General features: G+C 45.0%; 1 protein-coding gene across 1 annotated transcript in view; it reads right to left on the minus strand.

The window, feature by feature from the left end:
* The window catches only part of N4BP2 (NEDD4 binding protein 2), a 79,730-nt gene that overhangs the window by 35,761 nt on the left and 27,076 nt on the right, over positions 1-16,893 (minus strand). The window contains exons 3-4 of the mRNA XM_065405077.1: positions 7,165-7,519; positions 1,432-2,674 (exon numbers count right to left, since the gene is read on the minus strand). Coding sequence (XP_065261149.1) covers positions 1,432-2,674; positions 7,165-7,393 — 1,472 coding nt within the window. The 5' untranslated portion in view covers positions 7,394-7,519. The remainder of the gene's footprint in view (positions 1-1,431; positions 2,675-7,164; positions 7,520-16,893) is intronic.

Genomic DNA, 16,893 nt, shown 5'->3' on the forward strand with positions numbered 1-16,893 from the left:
GCATGCAACTCATATATTCCAAGTATTCTGTGCAGGAGAATATTGTGCTGGGGATGACAGGACCCTCAAATATTTTTAATGGAAGGGGACAGTTAAAGTAATTGGAAAAAAATTGATAATAGTTTGGAGTAAAAACATATCTAAAGAGTGGGGAAGACACTTCAAGAATTCATACTATAGAGTAAGAGAAAAGAAATTAAAGACTAACTTGACAGAAAAAATGCAAGGGGAAAAATATAATTTAAAAAAATACCTAATAATAATAGAAAAATAAATATCTGTATATAATGAAATGCTTCTGCATCAACAGTCCCACACAAAGTTTTATTTGCATAACTGGCAGTATGACATTTCTACAGAAGTCTGAAATTGATTACTATATGAATATTAAAAGTATAACTATTAAAAAGCTTTCTAGGAGTTGCCCAGAAAACAAAGGGCTGGATTCTCAAGTTCACTATGCACTACTTATTTGGTTTAAAGTGAACTTAAACAGGCCAGAGATTTACGGAGAATTCTGCCAGGAGGAATGTCAGCAATTTTAAACCTGTCAGACCTGACATATTCCCAGCTAAACCCATCCCTGATGCCATGTGGAGGTGGGGGCATGTCAGAACTGGCCCAGGGACAGGACGGGCATGGTGGAGCTGAGCTCTATTAAACCTGATCTTCATAGAATCATAGAATATCAAGGTTGGAAGGGACCTCAGGAGGTCATCTAGTCCAACCCCCTGCTCAAAGCAGGACCAATCCCGAGACAGATTTTTGCCCCAGATCCCTAAATGGCCCCCTCAAGGATTGAACTCACAAACCTGGGTTTAGCAGGCCAAACCACTGAACTATCCCTCCCCCTTCTACTGGCATAAGCTCCATTATGGAGTTCGCACCAGTGACAGACATTAGAGTAGGCCCCCAATTGCTCTAACCTCCACCAGCAACAGCTGGCCAAGGATCAGGTAGATGCAACTGGCTCAGCTCCCTGCAATTATCGATGTCCACTATGTCTGAGTGCAGCTTGGACAGGATGATGAATTGGGGCTTAAATTAGGCCATTTGCAAACATCAGAAAACTATTTTTTGTTGTTGCTTTCTCTTGTTAATAAATCCTACAATAATACTGTTAAGTCAGTAGTCCCCAAACTTTTTTGTCCGCACCACTTTGGGAGCCATGGTCGGGAGCAGGACCAGTGCTGTAGCTGTGGCCTCAGCTGGAAGCAGGGCAACAGTTAGGGTGCAGGGCCCCGGTCAGGGCTGCGAGCCAGGGGCTGCAACTGGGAGCAGAGCAGGCCTGGGTGGCGCTCCCTCCCCACCCCCTGTAAGGGCTGGCCTGGGCCCCACCAAGCTCCCACCGAACATTCCTCCGCAGACCTCAGTTTGGAGACCACTGTGTTAAGTGATTTCTCTTATAAACACATAATATAAACGTTCTACCTTGCCAAAAAAGATTTTCCTGATCCTGGCACCCCTCTGAGAAGAACAAGTACTTGACCTACAAGATGTGTCTTTTTTCTCATCACCGGACAAACAGGTGGTTGGTGTACTTGAGAGAGGTTCGTTTTTTGGATTCCATCTTGATTTCCCCATACCTTCGGAGAAGCGTTGCTATCCCAGACACGTGAAACCACTGGAGGAGGAAAAGGCATTCCTTTGCCATGCGTCCTGTAGTCTGAAACAGGCCTCCATTGTCCCGGACTGATAGCTACTGGAATTACAAAGCTGTGACTTCCACTTGAGGGATAAAACACAGGAGCCATTGGATTCCAAGGAGGCTGTGGAGGTTGAGAAAAATGTAAATTCCATCCCTGCTGAACATCTGCAAGTTGTGGCGATTTGAAACTGGATCCTTCAAGAGATTCAAACACTTCAGGGAGAGAAATGCTTTTTTGGCCACTACACACAGCCGTTACACCTTCCTGTTGTTCAAGGCATTTTGAGCTAGAATTTCCACTAGCTGTTGTACCAGCTTCTACAGCTCCCTGGAAGAAATTCAAAGTTCCATGGTCTGAAACAATATTCTGTGATTGATCAAGCTTTCTACAAGCCACTTCCGAGTTTGTTGGTTTAATGACTTCTGAAGCATTGTCAGTATCAATTTCTGGCAGACTAGAGCTTACTGATACTTGTGCAAAAATGTCCATGTCAGCTGATGAACTATCCTTTGTTTGAATGCTAGATTTACTTACAGCTGGCTGAGAAGATTTGTGACTCTCTGAGATTAACATAGAGAAGTTTTCTAACTTCTCATTCTCTGTCTCTGCTTGCTGCAGAGAAAGCAGGACATTAAACCCTAAACTGGATTTTTCACTCTCAGGAAATTCATTAATGCCATTAGAATTACTCTGGTCCAATGTCATAGGCTGCTTTCCTGTGATTTTGTCATTTGTGGAATCATACAATTTGTCTTTCAGATTGTATTTCTCAAAAGCAGTTTGTATCAAGGAATCTAGCTCTTCAGTCAGCTGAATATCAGGTGATGGGATCTTTTCTGATTCTTCTTTAAAGTTCACAATATCTTCTTTTGCACAACTTTCACCCACTATTTCATTTGCAACAGAGCTTTGCTGGTTAACAAGAGATAGAGATGATGCTATTGAATCAAAACCTGAGACTTTTGAAGATGCTACTCCCTTAGCAGCTGTGGAAAGTTCTAGCAGACAATCCATAGCATTTTCAACTGTTAAATAAGATAAAGAAAATAAATCAAAGAAAATGATCATGGTAAGGAATAGAGCCTAATTTTAATCCAATTTAAATAACTTTTTACAATCTATAAATCAAGAAATATTTATATCAAACCCTGAATTTCAGAGATCGTAAACAGAAAATTTACCAATTAATTTGCTAACATACTTTCCTCCTACCTTTACAACAAATGTTGCTCACTGGGGACAAGACCCAACTGAATCTGCACACACTTCAATACAACAGCATAATATGCAAAAAAGTAAATAAACTTTGAAGCTGAATTTAACTCTGGGTACAAAGAAAAAGATTACACAGACTGATTAAATGGAATACTTGTTTATAGTCTATACAACACAGGAGAAATAGGATTAAATACATTGAAATAGTCACTAAAAGGAGAATTGTAGAGGTACAAATTAAAAAAAGATAGGCACAGAAATCTTTTTTTATTATAGTCAGGGCTAGTTAAAAGAGCTAATGACAAAAAAAATTAGGGGCGAGAGAGTCTTAAGATGACTCAAATAAGCTGGAACTTTTCTGTTTATTCCAGAGAGCTACGTAGAAAGAAACTGCACACTAAAAAAATAAAAAGGATTTTTCCTAAAGTCCAGCTCTTTCAGCACAGCTGGGTAGATCTTCCCTTTAATTTAGAGAATCTGGCTAGCCTTTCCTCCTTGTTTATTACACCAACTACCAATCCATTAAAAAGTGATAGTGATAAGTTTCCCTTTTTGAATCTGTTCACAGGAGGAAGATAACAAAATAATAGCCAGAAACCACCCCTTCATGCCAAAGACGACAGAATGAATCTACTGAGAAGAGAAACAGACTTTTTCTCTCCCCCTTCCATCTTATTTGCTCCCTAAGGCCAGGTCTACACTACCGCGGTAGTTCGACGGCTGGCAATCGAAGTTCCGGGTTCGATTTATCGCGTCCAGACCAGACGCGATAAATCGATCCCGGAAGCGCTCGCCGTCGACTGCGGTACTCCAGCTCGGCGAGAGGAGTACCGCGGAGTCGACGGGGAGCCTGCCTGCCGCGTGTGGACCGCGTCTGAACCGCGGTAAGTTCGAACTAAGGTATGTCGACTTCAGCTACGTTATTCACGTAGCTGAAGTTGCGTACCTTAGTTCGAATTTGGGGGTTAGTGTAGACCAGGCCTCAGAGTACTTGGCCAGGCCTATCTGAAAACACATCCAGCCAAAATGTGTATAGAGAAACACAACAAGGTATATATTGAAGGACAGGAAAAACACTGGAGGTGTTTAAAAAAAAACCACACATGCACACGTACTCACACACACGCACAAACAGAGTAGAGTTAAAGACAAGCAAAGGGAAATCTTTAATACTTCAATAATTGGTCTAAAATCCAGTTTTTTTGCTAACATATTGTTTATGAAGCATGCTTCCTTCAGTAAGTCACACAAGTGGCCTGCGTGGGTGGGTGTTATTGGTTTTTATTTTTAAAGGATTATCTTTGTGAATAGATTCTTTTGAATAAAACATGCAACTGTTACACTTTACATATCTACCAAAATTATTGCAAATGACAATTCCCTTAGTGGGTATATTAATAACCCAATGTATTCTCAGTCAACCTCAAGATAAATCTATTATTTTACCACACTTTTTAAAAAAAAACAAATTTTTAAAGAACATTTTTAATTGGTAAAGATATCAACTTCAATTTAGAAAGGGGTAAGAATCATATAGCTAAATGGCATGAAAAGTCTGTTAAATTATAAACTTTGTAAATGACTGCACTTAACATTAAAAATAGTATTTAGGTTAGGTAACAATACAGTAACTCCTCGCTTAACGTTGTAGTTCTGTTCCTGAAAAATGCGACTAAGCGAAACGATGTTAAGCGAATCCAATTTCCCCATAAGAATGAATGTAAATGGGGCGGGTTAGGTTCCAGGGATTTTTTTTTCACCAGACAAAGACTATATTATATGTATACACAGTATAAGTTTTAAACAAACAATTTAATACTGTACACAGCAATGATGATTGTGAAGCTTGGTTGAGGTGGTGAAATCAGAGGGTAGGATATTTCCCAGGGAATGCCTTATTGCTAAATGATGAACTAGAACTCGGCTGAGCCCTCAAGGGTTAACACATTGTTGTTAATGTAGCCTCAGACTCTACATGGCAGCACGAATGGAGGGAGGGGAGACAGCATGGCAGACAGAGAGAGACACGCACACCCTGTGTGTGAGAGATGCGCACTGTCCCTTTAAGTACGCAGAACCACTCTAAGTAGATTGTCTTTTTAAGTAGGCCAGGAAGTTGAGACAGCAGCTGCTGTCAGCACACTCCCTCCGTCCTGAGCCCTGTCCTGTCTCCCCCCTGCTCTATGGAGATGAGATAAGCGAGGGGCAGAAGCAGGGGGAGGGGGACACCCTGACATTAGCCCCCCACTTCCCCTCCCCCGTACAGAAAGCTGGAGGCTCCTGGGAACAGCTCCAAGGCAGAGGGCAGGAGTAGCACATGGCAGTGGTGGGAGGGACAGCTGAACTGCCGGCAATTGATAGCCTGCTGGACGACTGCCACACAGGGAACTTAGGGGAGCAGGGAGCTGATGGGGGGGCTGCCGGTCCACCCTGGTTCCAAGCCCTCACCAGCTAGCTCCAACGGGCTGCTCTTTCTGCAAGCAGTGGACAAAGCAGGCAGCTGCCAAACGACGTTATAAGGGAGCATTGCACAACTTTAAATGAGCATTTCCTCTAATTGATCAGCAATGTAACAACGAAACAACGTTAACCGGGACGACTTTAAGTGAGGAGTTACTGTAGTAAGTAATGTAGCACTATTTAGGGATAACTAGCTTTCAAATATTTCAGACATTTCATTCTTTCCCTTTCTTGGCAATATGCCTGGTAAAATCCCACTTTGTATGTAATTCATTATATATAGCCAATATACTTCTGTATTTGACATCCCCACCCCAAAATAACTCCTCCTGGACTTGCACTCTGCATCTCCCCCATTCCTATGTGTCAAGTGCCAGTGAACTTGTATTTAGAATAATAATGGAAATAGATAAGTGAGCACACAAAAATAGATGAGATCTACCAGAAAGAGTGAAGAAGGCTAAGGAATTTGAGATAGTGGAAACCCCAAAGGAATATGAGGGAAGGAAAACAGTCCAAGGAAGCCTGCTGAAGATTCCCGTGCAAAACACAGATAAAATGCATCCTGCATGAACTGAGCCCCAGGGAAGTGACCAGTGATGCTGGCACAAAATGGGAGTTTAAAAACAAAACCCAAAACACAGAGCTACAGGTACAATATACTCAGGTTAGTAAAATCACAAGAGATTGATATGTAGCATACACCCATACAGAATGTGGGACAGTCTTGTGTAGTGGTTAAAGCTCAGAAATGTCAGTCAGGAAAGCAGGGTTCTCTTCTCAATCATGGTCTTGCTGTATAGCTTATGGCAAGCCACCTAACTTCATTAAGTAAAACATATTTCTACTTACCATCATCACAAAAACGTTATGAATCTGAGAATCCTACATGGGAAGTGGGGGACCAGATGTCCCAATTTTATAGGGACAATCCCAATATTCCAGGCATTGTCTTATATAGGCACCTATTACCCCCAACCCCGTCCTAATTTTTCACACTTGCTATCTGGTCACCCTAATGAGAAGTGCTATAAAATTCCTAAGTATTATGACTCATTGTAACGGAGTATTTGCTACTCGCTGCTCGATGGAGACTCCTTGTGGCTCATCTGGGGAATTAGCTCACCACCGTCCATGCCCCATCCGGCAGTTGCTCAGCCTATTGCCACAGTCACTCGTTCTGTGGCCCCTCTCTCACTGGTCAGGAGCTGCAGTTCATCTCCTTCATTGCTTAGCCCTCCGGCCAAGTCACAATTGTCCTTCCCTTCCAGGGTCTCACCAGTCTCTCTCCACACAGTCTCAGGAAGTCTTCATAGCCATTGCACCAACTGCGCCACTCCCGCAGTGGCTTGTAGGGGAATCCGGGCCTGCCCTCTGCACTGGGTTCCATCCAAGGGCCCTTGACCCAGCAGTTCAGGTCTATTCTCTCAGCCCTTACTGCTCCTTCCCTGGACTGTTTCCCACACTCCTAGTACAGGCTCTTACTCTGCTCCCTTGTATCAGGGAGCATGACTGTAGGCTTCCTCACTGCAATCTGTTGCCAGCTTCCTAGCTTTACAGAAGCCCCACCTGCTTCTGTCCAGGTGAGCTTCATCCCCAGTTAAGCCTCATTGCATCCTAGCTCCTTTTTGGGTGCAGCCAATGGTTAATTGGCCTCTCTTGCCTATATTAACCCCTCCAGGGCTAATGTGTGATGAACACCCCCATCACACTCATGTATTCATTAAAAGTTAAATTCTGACCTCTAAAAACACTGAAGTCCATCGGAGCTGCACTGCCTATCTGAGAGCAGAATTTGCCTATGAAATCCAACTGTTAACATAACAAATGTTTTATTTACCTTTAAAATCACATTCAGACAGCACCATATAAACCACACTAGGATCCAGGTCAGAAAACATTTCTGACATGTTGTTTAAGAGCTCTTCCTTATTGACACTGTAAATTGCTCGTGACACTGACACATCTCCTGGAGGTGGTACCAGTCCTTCACCAGAAGCAGCCATTCTCTCAGAATCCACGATTTTCCTGGAGGGACTCACACCCAGATTTTTCCTTTTCTTTGGCATTCTGTTATTCAGAACAAGTTTCTTTTCTGTTTTATTTTGCCCACATGATGTTGATTTTGTCAAGTTCAGAGAAAACAAGGCAAGATACCTTTCATCTCTCCGATGGCCACATTACCAATAGCAGACCTAGAAAGAAGAGAATGGAGAAATGCTTAAAAATAGGCAACTGAATTTCCACTGCATTAACTCTTAGCTATTTAAAGGTTTGAAAAGCTTTTTATTTTATATTTTTGAGGGGGGGGGTGCTTTTCTTTTTTTTCGAGGGATGGGAAGGAAGAGCTTCTATTTTTATTTTTAAAAATTTTTACACTAGATATTCAGGTCCTATCTAGACAGAAGAACTAGTGAAAAGGTATTACAAGATCCAAGAAAGTGAAAGTTAAGCAAGTGAAAGGGGAAGGACTATTTAATCAGTTTTAAACCCTTTCCTGTTAACACATTTAATTTCCATGACCAATCATCATTTTGGGGAAATGTACCCTTTGTTAAAGATGTAGCACCCTCACTCCCTCTATTAAGGTGTTAGAGATCACAGTAAACATCCCCAAGATCTTCCAGAAGTCTTCCAGCAAAGTCAGGAAAGACTAAACTTAACATTCCTGATATTTCTAAAGATAAAAACAAGCAGACAGAAGTCTTGTTAAAAGCCTTTCAGGTGCTTATAGATCATGAAGTGAAAAAGTGCAGAAGCCCTTTAAAAAAAAAATTATTTGACTTTTAGGTAGCAAAATGAACTAACACTTTGTGTCACACTAATTACACCAAGCCAATATGGAAAGCAATTAGTTATCTATATCTATAGCCAATATATGTATACAGTAAGGCTTTTTCTTTATAATGCAGAACTTCAAAGTTTTGTTGTTGTGCGTTCAAACTGATAGCAGCAGAAAACACTATAAACTCAGTTTAACAACTTTACAAAGAACTATGTACAGGTAATTACTAAATTTTCTATTTGATATGGTTTAGTTAACCTGATCATTAGATTAATTTTATATTAACCCACTTTATTCTCATCTGACTTGTTTACACTTTTGCTTATTTATTTAGTTTAGTTAATAAAATTGGAAACCTGTGTGGTTTACATATATTTCCCTAGATGTCAAGGTTATGGACCTGAGAAACCCTGAGGTAGATGGAAGAGGCAACTCTGTGAAGGATCTAACAGTGGCCCACAGAAGTATCCTACAGTTCTCCTATAGCTGGTGTCCAAACCAGAACACACACAGCTTTTGAAGGAAAGTTCACTTATGTATTAAGCATGTCTTCCAATATGCATAATATTTTTTTAATAAATGGGAGCTATATTTTCAAATGATTTCACATCTCCCATGTTGGCTATAACATTGAATCAGAATGCAGTATCACCAATGAAAAATAAACATTTGAAAGTAAACTACAGTAACTCCTCGCTTAACGTTCTAGTTACGTTCCTGAAAAATGCGACTTTAAGCAAAACGATGTTAAGCGAATCCAATTTCCCCATAAGAATTAATGTAGGTAGGGGGGTTAGGTTCCAGGGAAATTTTTTTTGCCAGACAAGACTATATTTTATATACATATATATACACACACATATATACACAGTATAAGTTTTAAACAATTTAATACTGTACACAGCAATGATGATTGTGAAGCTTGGTTGAGGTGGTGAAGTCAGAGGGCGGCAGAAGGTGGGATATTTCCCAGGGAATGCCTTACTGCTAAATGATGAACTAGCACTCGGCTGAGCCCTCAAGGATTAACACATTGTTGTTAATATAGCCTCACACTCTACAAAGCAGCACGAATGGAGGGAGGGAAGACAGCATGACCCCACTCTAAGTACACTGCCTTTTTAAGTAGATCAGCAAGTTGAGACAGCAGCTGCTGCAAGCAAGCTCCCTCTGTCCTGAGCCCTGTCGTGTCCCCCCTGCTCTGTGGAGAAGTGGAGGGGAGGGGACACCCTGACATTAGCAGCCCTCTTCTCCCCTCTCCCCCGCACAGCAAGCAGGAGGCTCCCGGGAGCAACTCCAAGGCAGAGGGCAGGAGCAGCACAAGGTAGTGGGGGGACGGGCAGCTGAACTGCCCGGCAATTGATAGCCTGCTGGGCGGCTGCTGCACAGAGAACTTAGGGGAACGGGGAGCTGATGGGGGGCTGCCGGTCCACCCTGGTTCATTTTGGGGGAGGGAGGACGGCGTAATTGTCGGGTATATGTTTCCGACTTACGCAAAATTTGAGTTACGCAAGGCATTCTGGAACGGAATGCTTCCGTAAGTCGGGAAGCAACTGTACTGTACTTCTACTTAGGAAAGAAAGCTTTGAAATGAGCTAAGCTGATGATATCAATCATATACATACAACCCACAAACCCCCCACCAACATTAGAGGCAATATTTTAAAAATAAATCCAGAATTACTCATTAATGATACTCAGAAGTCTATGTAGAGCATACAACTGCCTAGCATCAAATTCTCACAGGTTCTTCACAAATACTTTAAAAGTGGCATCTCTAATGTCTAATCGTTGTGAGTTTAGCTGTGCCTGATAAGCAAAACCCTGCCTTGGTGGTGGGGTGCAGCCAGGGCTGTTCCTAGACATTGTGGTGCCCTACACAGCCCCCCCGCGGGGGCGGGGGTGTTGGCCCCAGGCCTCCGCGGGGGTTGGGGGAGACCGGCACCCAAGGTTTGTGGAGGGCAGGAGCAGGCTTGGGGGGTAAGGGGGAAACTGCCCCCCATCACGAGCCGGCAGAGCGGAGCAGGTTGGGGCCGGGTTGCTCCACTTCCTGCCGCCCGGTGATTGCATGGCGGGCCCAATCCCACACTCACGGGGCGGCGGGAAATGGAGTGACCCGGCCCCAGCCCACTCCGCTCTGCTCCTCTGGCCGGCAGTGCAGCTGGGAGCCGGCAGAGCACAGCGGGTTGGGGCCGGGACGTTCCACTTCCTGCCGCCCCGTGAGTGCACGGTAGGGTGACCAGACGTCCCGATAAAATTTCCTGGTGCCCTACGCAGCTGCATAGTTTGCGTATGAGTAAGGACGGCCCTGGGTGCAGCACCACCTGTGGAGCTCCAGGAGGGATTGTGCCCGTAACTCCCTGGCATCCAGGGAGAGTGCATTCTGTACATTCATCCTTAGGATGGTGGAGTGTGCTTCCCTCTGTACCTGGCCAGCTCTGCTGACCAGCTGTGGAGGAGAAGTACTGCCATGGCAGAAGCTCCTCTCTGCCCCTTTTGGCATGATTTCAACCTCTGAGCAGAAAGCAGTCCCTGTACACAGGAGAGCTCAGACACTAATTGTATCTGGAGAGACGGTGATTTCTCTTTTCCACTCCACCAAGTGCCCTGGCAAGATCCAGTCACCAACAGGTCCTATATATAAGAAGAAGTGCTCTGAAAGCATTTTATTTATGTTGAATACAGTGGTAATTCAAAAAAGTGAAGTCAGCCTAGGCAAATATTAGTGTGTGTATCAATTGCCAAAACAAGAGGTAACTGAAAAAAATTAGACTTGCGCACAAAGGTTGGCATGTCATTGAAAATGGAGTATTTAAAGAAGGAATAACAAATTTAAGCCCTGCTACCACAGAGCCAGGAACAAAGTTAATGAAACAATGCATAAATTCAGCTTAAATGCAGTTCCATCTTTAGAAAAGTGTGCACTCTTAGCGTGGTGCATTGTGCTTAGAACATGGTTTCTAGTAGCACAAATTGAGCATATTATCTGCTGCATTTTTATGCCACCCTCTGCTTATACTAACCCAATTTATTACTCTGAAACACACCTCTGCTTTTTCTTGCAGTTCATATTTTATTATATCTAGGAGCTCTTTTACATTCTAAGAATAACCCAAAAAGCTGCAAGTTGCAAAAAGTGGTAGGGTTGGCATCTCTAGTCCGCTAAGAGTGCTGTGTGCTGCTTGAACAGCCAGGAATAGCTATTGGAGAATTTCCCTTCTGTAGGGGATTCTCTGCCAGTGAAAACAGTTCCATCACCTCCTGTGCCAGCAGCTCCTCCTCCACCAGTGTAAGAGAAAGGAGGGGTGTTCTGGTGGAGAGACATGATAGATCACAGCTCCCCTATGACTCATCTTCAACTGGTGTAAGGTCTGTGACTTTACATCAGCCCTGCTGTTCTAACTTGCTTTGGAGTGGGCAGCAGCGGAAGATCACAGAGCTGCAACTGGCTCCCTGCAGCTGCCTCTCTTTACTCTCATCCAGGCTAAGGATAACTGCTTAGGTATTGTGATTTGAAAAGCCATCTTATTTTTCAGAAAATGCCCATTTCTTAATGAGCTGATTTGATTAAATAGAAGAGTTATTAAGAAAGCAATTTCCAGAAAAGTGGACTCTGCACACCCACTCACTTGTGTACTTGAATCATCTTGTGGGTGAATATTTAATTCACCCACAAGCTGAATGTGTGCCCTTGAAGCAGTTATCAGGGAAGAGGTCTGTGTGAAAACAGTGAAGTTGAGACTGTGCCAGAGGAGCAGAGTTCTTTATCAATGCTGAAATGAAACAGCTGCTTTCTCTAACTGGATATGTGTACAACAGAGGTACCTAGAATTAAACCATGAGCTACAGAATATATTACAGCCTCTTGCTAACGAGTTAGAAATCCATTTCTAGCCTTCACTACATCTACATCAGCATGCTGTTACTGCCCCATCTTACTCTAGGCCAAGGGTCGGCAACCGTTCAGAAGTGGGGTGCCGAGTCTTCATTTAGTCACTCTGAGTTAAGGTTTCACGTGCCGGTAATACATTTTAACGTTTCTATAAGTCTATAATATATAACTAAACTATTGTTGTATATAAAGTAAATAAGGTTTTTAACATTTTTAAGAAGCTTCATTTAAAATTAAATTAAAATGCAGAGCCCCCTGGACTGGTGACCAGGACCTGGGCAGTGTGAGTGCCACTGAAAATCAGCTTGCGTGCCGCCCTTGGCACGCGTGCCATAGGTTGCCTACCCCTGCTCTAGGTGAAAGAACTCCCATCCAGAGCTCAGTACAGGGCCTTAAATACAGATTGATTCATGTTATGTTACCTGGAACCTACAATTGAGGCTGTCCCTCAGGTCTGTATATTGAAGTGCAATTGGAAATTATGTTCTTTGTCCACTACATGACACTGGCAGACCAGGTTCCACCTCATGCCAAAGCCCTCATGTCTTAACTGAATACTGATAATTACACAGCTGATCAGTTTGGCTCACCTCTATGTTAGTATTGTTAAAATAGGTATTAGAATGATAAGAATGTGGTTACTGTTAGACTTTACTGAATGCTTGTGAGTTGCTGCATGCATTAATCTCACTTATAATAGCTGTATCCCTTATTGTAATGTAGTATTTGAGTGCTTGCATTGTAAGCCTCAGCAACTGTGTAAATCACCAGACAGGAGAGAGACATTAACTCATGTGAAATGCTGATTACCAACAGAAGGTGTTCCTGCCTTACAAGGAAGGCTCATCAACAGCTGATGGACTAGAGTGGAACATTAAAGAGGACAAAAGACTTATTGTTTACTCGCCCTCCTCCATGCAGATGGGTCTTGTAAGTGAATTCCTCCCATCAGCTGAGTTTTCAGCTCAAAGCAGAAGAGGGGAAGAGAATAAATACAGTAACTCCTCACTTAACATTGTAGTTATGTACCTGAAAAATGCGACTTTAAGCGAAACTATGTTAAGCGAATTTCCCCATAAGAATGAATGTAAATGAGGGGGTTAGGTTCCAGGGAAATTTTTTTCACCAGACAAAAGACTAATATTATATATATATACTGATAATTACACAGCTGATCAGTTTGGCTCACCTCTATGTTAGTATTGTTAAAATAGGTATTAGAATGATAAGAATGTGGTTACTGTTAGACTTTACTGAATGCTTGTGAGTTGCTGCTATATATTAGAATATATATATAATATTAGTCTTTTGTCTGGTGAAAAACAAAAATATATCTATATATATACACACACACACACACACACACACACACACACACACACAGTATAAGTTTTAAACAAACAATTTAATACTGGTACATAGTGATGATGATTGTGAAGCTTGGTTGAGTTGGAGGGGTCAAAGTGTGGAATATTTCCCAGGGAATGCCTTAGTGCTAAATGCCTTACTGCTAAATGATGAACTAGCAATTGGCTGAGCCCTCAAGGGTTAACTCTCACACTCTACAAGAGCAGGAATGGAGGGAGGGGAGACAACATCGCAGACAGAGACACACAGAGTGTGTGTGTGAGTGTGAGTGAGAGAGATGCGCATTTCCCATTTAAGTAAGCTGACCCTACTCTTGAACAACATTTTATTAAGATGATGTTAAAAAAAAAAAAAAGTGAACAGAGTTTGAGCATAGAAGTTTCTGGTTATCAGGGAATAATGTACAGATTATCGAGGGTGTAAAGTTTGGTTTAAGATCAGGTGGCATAAGGAATACATAATCTGCAATATCCCCGATTGGGGGTAAAAGGTTGATGGGTCAAAGTACAGGCATTGAGATATGAGGGTATGAAGTTCATAGAGTGGCTATGTTCGGGTGTGGAGTATAATGAGTGGATATGATGATGAGGATGGATTGACCCTCATTTGGTGAGATTTAATGTTCAGGGAGTTTATGGTTCCAATTCATATGATCCAACGTAGAAGCTCACTTGGTCCCTTTCTCATAGTGGGAGAACGATGTCACTCTGGCTCACGCCTCCTGGTACTGTTGGTGGCCGGTGATGTGCTCGATGTAGATGTCCCTGGACCATTGGATTGCATCTGAGACCATGAGGCGCCTCATGAGCCGTGCGTAGCGTCGACCGATCCCGCAGGTCCGCAGCACACGCTCGTTGCAGGGGTCCCAGGCGCCCAGGGCTCCGACAATCAGGGCGTCCATCTGCACCTCGTAGCCCTTAGCTCTCAGGGTGTCAGCCGTGGGGGGGGGGCGTACTTTTCCAGCTTACGAGCTCGGGCGTCGCGAAATGCCGGGGTCCTGTTCTCAAAGGAGACCGTGACGTCGACGAGGATGATCTTTTTCTGGGCCTCGTCGGTGACGACCACGTCAGGTCGTAGCTGGCTGTCAGTACCAGGGATGGTGCAGTTCACGGAGATCTCCCCCAGGCGTGGCGCGATGGCTTTCACCAGGCGGTTCTGGATGGCATTGTGGTGCAGCTGCCAGGCTCTGGAGTGGGGTTTGCAGCTGCACAGGACGTGAGGCAGGGTCTCGTTGGAGTAGCCGCACTTCCTGCAACGCTTGTCTCGGTTCCCATGGCGGACGGCTCCGTTGAGCGGGACGCAGTTGAGCCGGGCACGGTGGATGAACCGCCAGTCGGCGAAACGGGTGAAGCCACCCCCGGCGAGGAAGTGGTTGCTGGCGTCCCACTTGCTGGTCAACTCGAAGGCTTTACCCTGGTCCGGTTTACGCTTCAGGGTTTCCACGTGCAGTGAGTGGATGGCGGCCTTCAGAGTCCTCTCCAGCAAGCCCCTGGCGCTCGGGGTGACGATGGTGTTGTCGTCGGACCTGATGTGCAGCACCTGGACTCCCAGCTCCTCGCACCACTCCCAGCGGCAGCTGATGCGCTTCCCCAGGCGACGCGTGGCATTGCGAATGCTGGACCACGGTGAAGCGATGTCTCGCCCGTCCCATCCGAATTCCCCTTCCAGGGAGCCGCTCAGGAAGGTGGCGATATCTTGGTTGGAGGAGGCTCTGCCGATCCGCTTCTCTGTTGCATCATGCAGGACGTTCGCCGTGATGTTCCTTACCATGGCATCGGGACATGTCAGCAGGCGGAAGGCGTGGGTGATCACCGCGACGTCGCACAGGTCACCCATGCGGGGGACGTTGGCGCCGCCGTACCTGTGGGCGATGTAGACCACCTCATTGCTGGCTGTCTGGGGAAGGAACAGCCACTTCTTCACCAGCTTCCGGATGATCTTGTCTGCCTTGTTGAGGGGCACCTTCGCCACGGCGGATCCCCTTAGGGTGAACGAGATGCGTGGGATCAGGAAGGTGTTCAGGGCGTTTATCTTCTGCCATGGTGCCAGCAGGGAGGCATCAATCTTGGCGGCGTCCTGCAAGATCTCCTGGATAGTGTCCTCGGGTGTCTGCCAGACACGGAAACCTGTTGGCGTGCCCAGGTGCTGGTATGCCTGCCCCTCTGCCAGGGGGATGACGGGCTCTGAAACCCCGTTGCCTGCACCGAGTCCCTTTTGCTGCCGTCAATGTGCAGAGTTGCACACTTCTTCTCATTGAAGCGGAGCCCCATCCAGTCAGTAGCTCGGCTGGTGGCATCTAGCATACCTTGGAGGCTCTCTCGGTCGTCCGCGGTCAGGACCAGATCGTCCACGTAGGCCAGAATGCTGATTTTCTTGCCATGCAGGTTGAAGCTGGTTGGGCCACTGGAGATGGCTCGGATGAGCGGTTCCATGGCCAGGTTGAAGATGATGGGGCTAAGGGGGCATCCTTGTTTCACGCCGCGGCGGATGGGAATGGCGTCCGTCTCTCCGTCCGTGGTGCGGATGGTGGTGGTGCAGTCCTTGTAGAGGTCCCGGAGGATCTGGATGAAGGTTTCTGGCATCCAAACTCTCCCAGGGTGGCAAAGATGTGATGGTGGGGTATGGACCCAAAGGCATTGGTCAGGTCAAGCCATGCTACTGCGCACTGCCTCTTGGACCTCCTGGATGGCCGTCTGAAGGAGGAAGTTGTGCTTGTAGCATCCCTCGCAGGACATGAAACCCTTCTGCACTGAGCTGACGGCGCCCCCGCACACTGACCAGTCTAAAGCAACAGAAGGTCCTGTGGCACCTTTAAGACTAAAAGAAGTATTGGGAGCATAAGCTTTCATGGGTAAGAACCTCACTTCTTCAGATGCAAGTAATGGAAATTTCCAGAGGCAGGTATAAATCAGTATGGAGATAACGAGGTTAGTTCAATCAGGGAGGGTGAGGTGCTCTGCTAGCAGTTGAGGTGTGAACACCAAGGGAAGAGAAACTGCTTCTGTAGTTGGATAGCCATTCACAGTCTTTGTTTAATCCTGATCTGATGGTGTCAAATTTGCAAATGAACTGGAGCTCAGCAGTTTCTCTTTGCAGTCTGGTCCTGAAGTTTTTTTGCTGTAAGATGGCTACCTTTACATTTGCTATTGTGTGGCCAGGGAGGTTGAAGTGTTCTCCTACAGGTTTTTGTATATTGCCATTCCTGATATCTGACTTGTGTCCATTTATCCTCTTGCGTAGTGACTGTCCAGTTTGGCCAATGTACATAGCAGAGGGGCATTGCTGGCACATGATGGCATATATAACATTGGTGGACGTGCAGGTGAATGAGCCGGTGACGTTGTAGCTGATCTGGTTAGGTCCTGTGATGGTGTTGCTGGTGTAGATATGTGGGCAGAGTTGGCATCGAGGTTTGTTGCATGGGTTGGTTCCCGAGTTAGAGTTGTTATGGTGCGGTGCGTGGTTGCTGGTGAGAATATGCTTAAGGTTGGCGGGTTGTCTGTGGGCGAGGACTGGCCTGCCTC

The sequence above is a fragment of the Emys orbicularis genome, chromosome 5 (assembly GCF_028017835.1).
Source record: "Emys orbicularis isolate rEmyOrb1 chromosome 5, rEmyOrb1.hap1, whole genome shotgun sequence".
NCBI classification, from domain to species: domain Eukaryota; kingdom Metazoa; phylum Chordata; order Testudines; family Emydidae; genus Emys; species Emys orbicularis.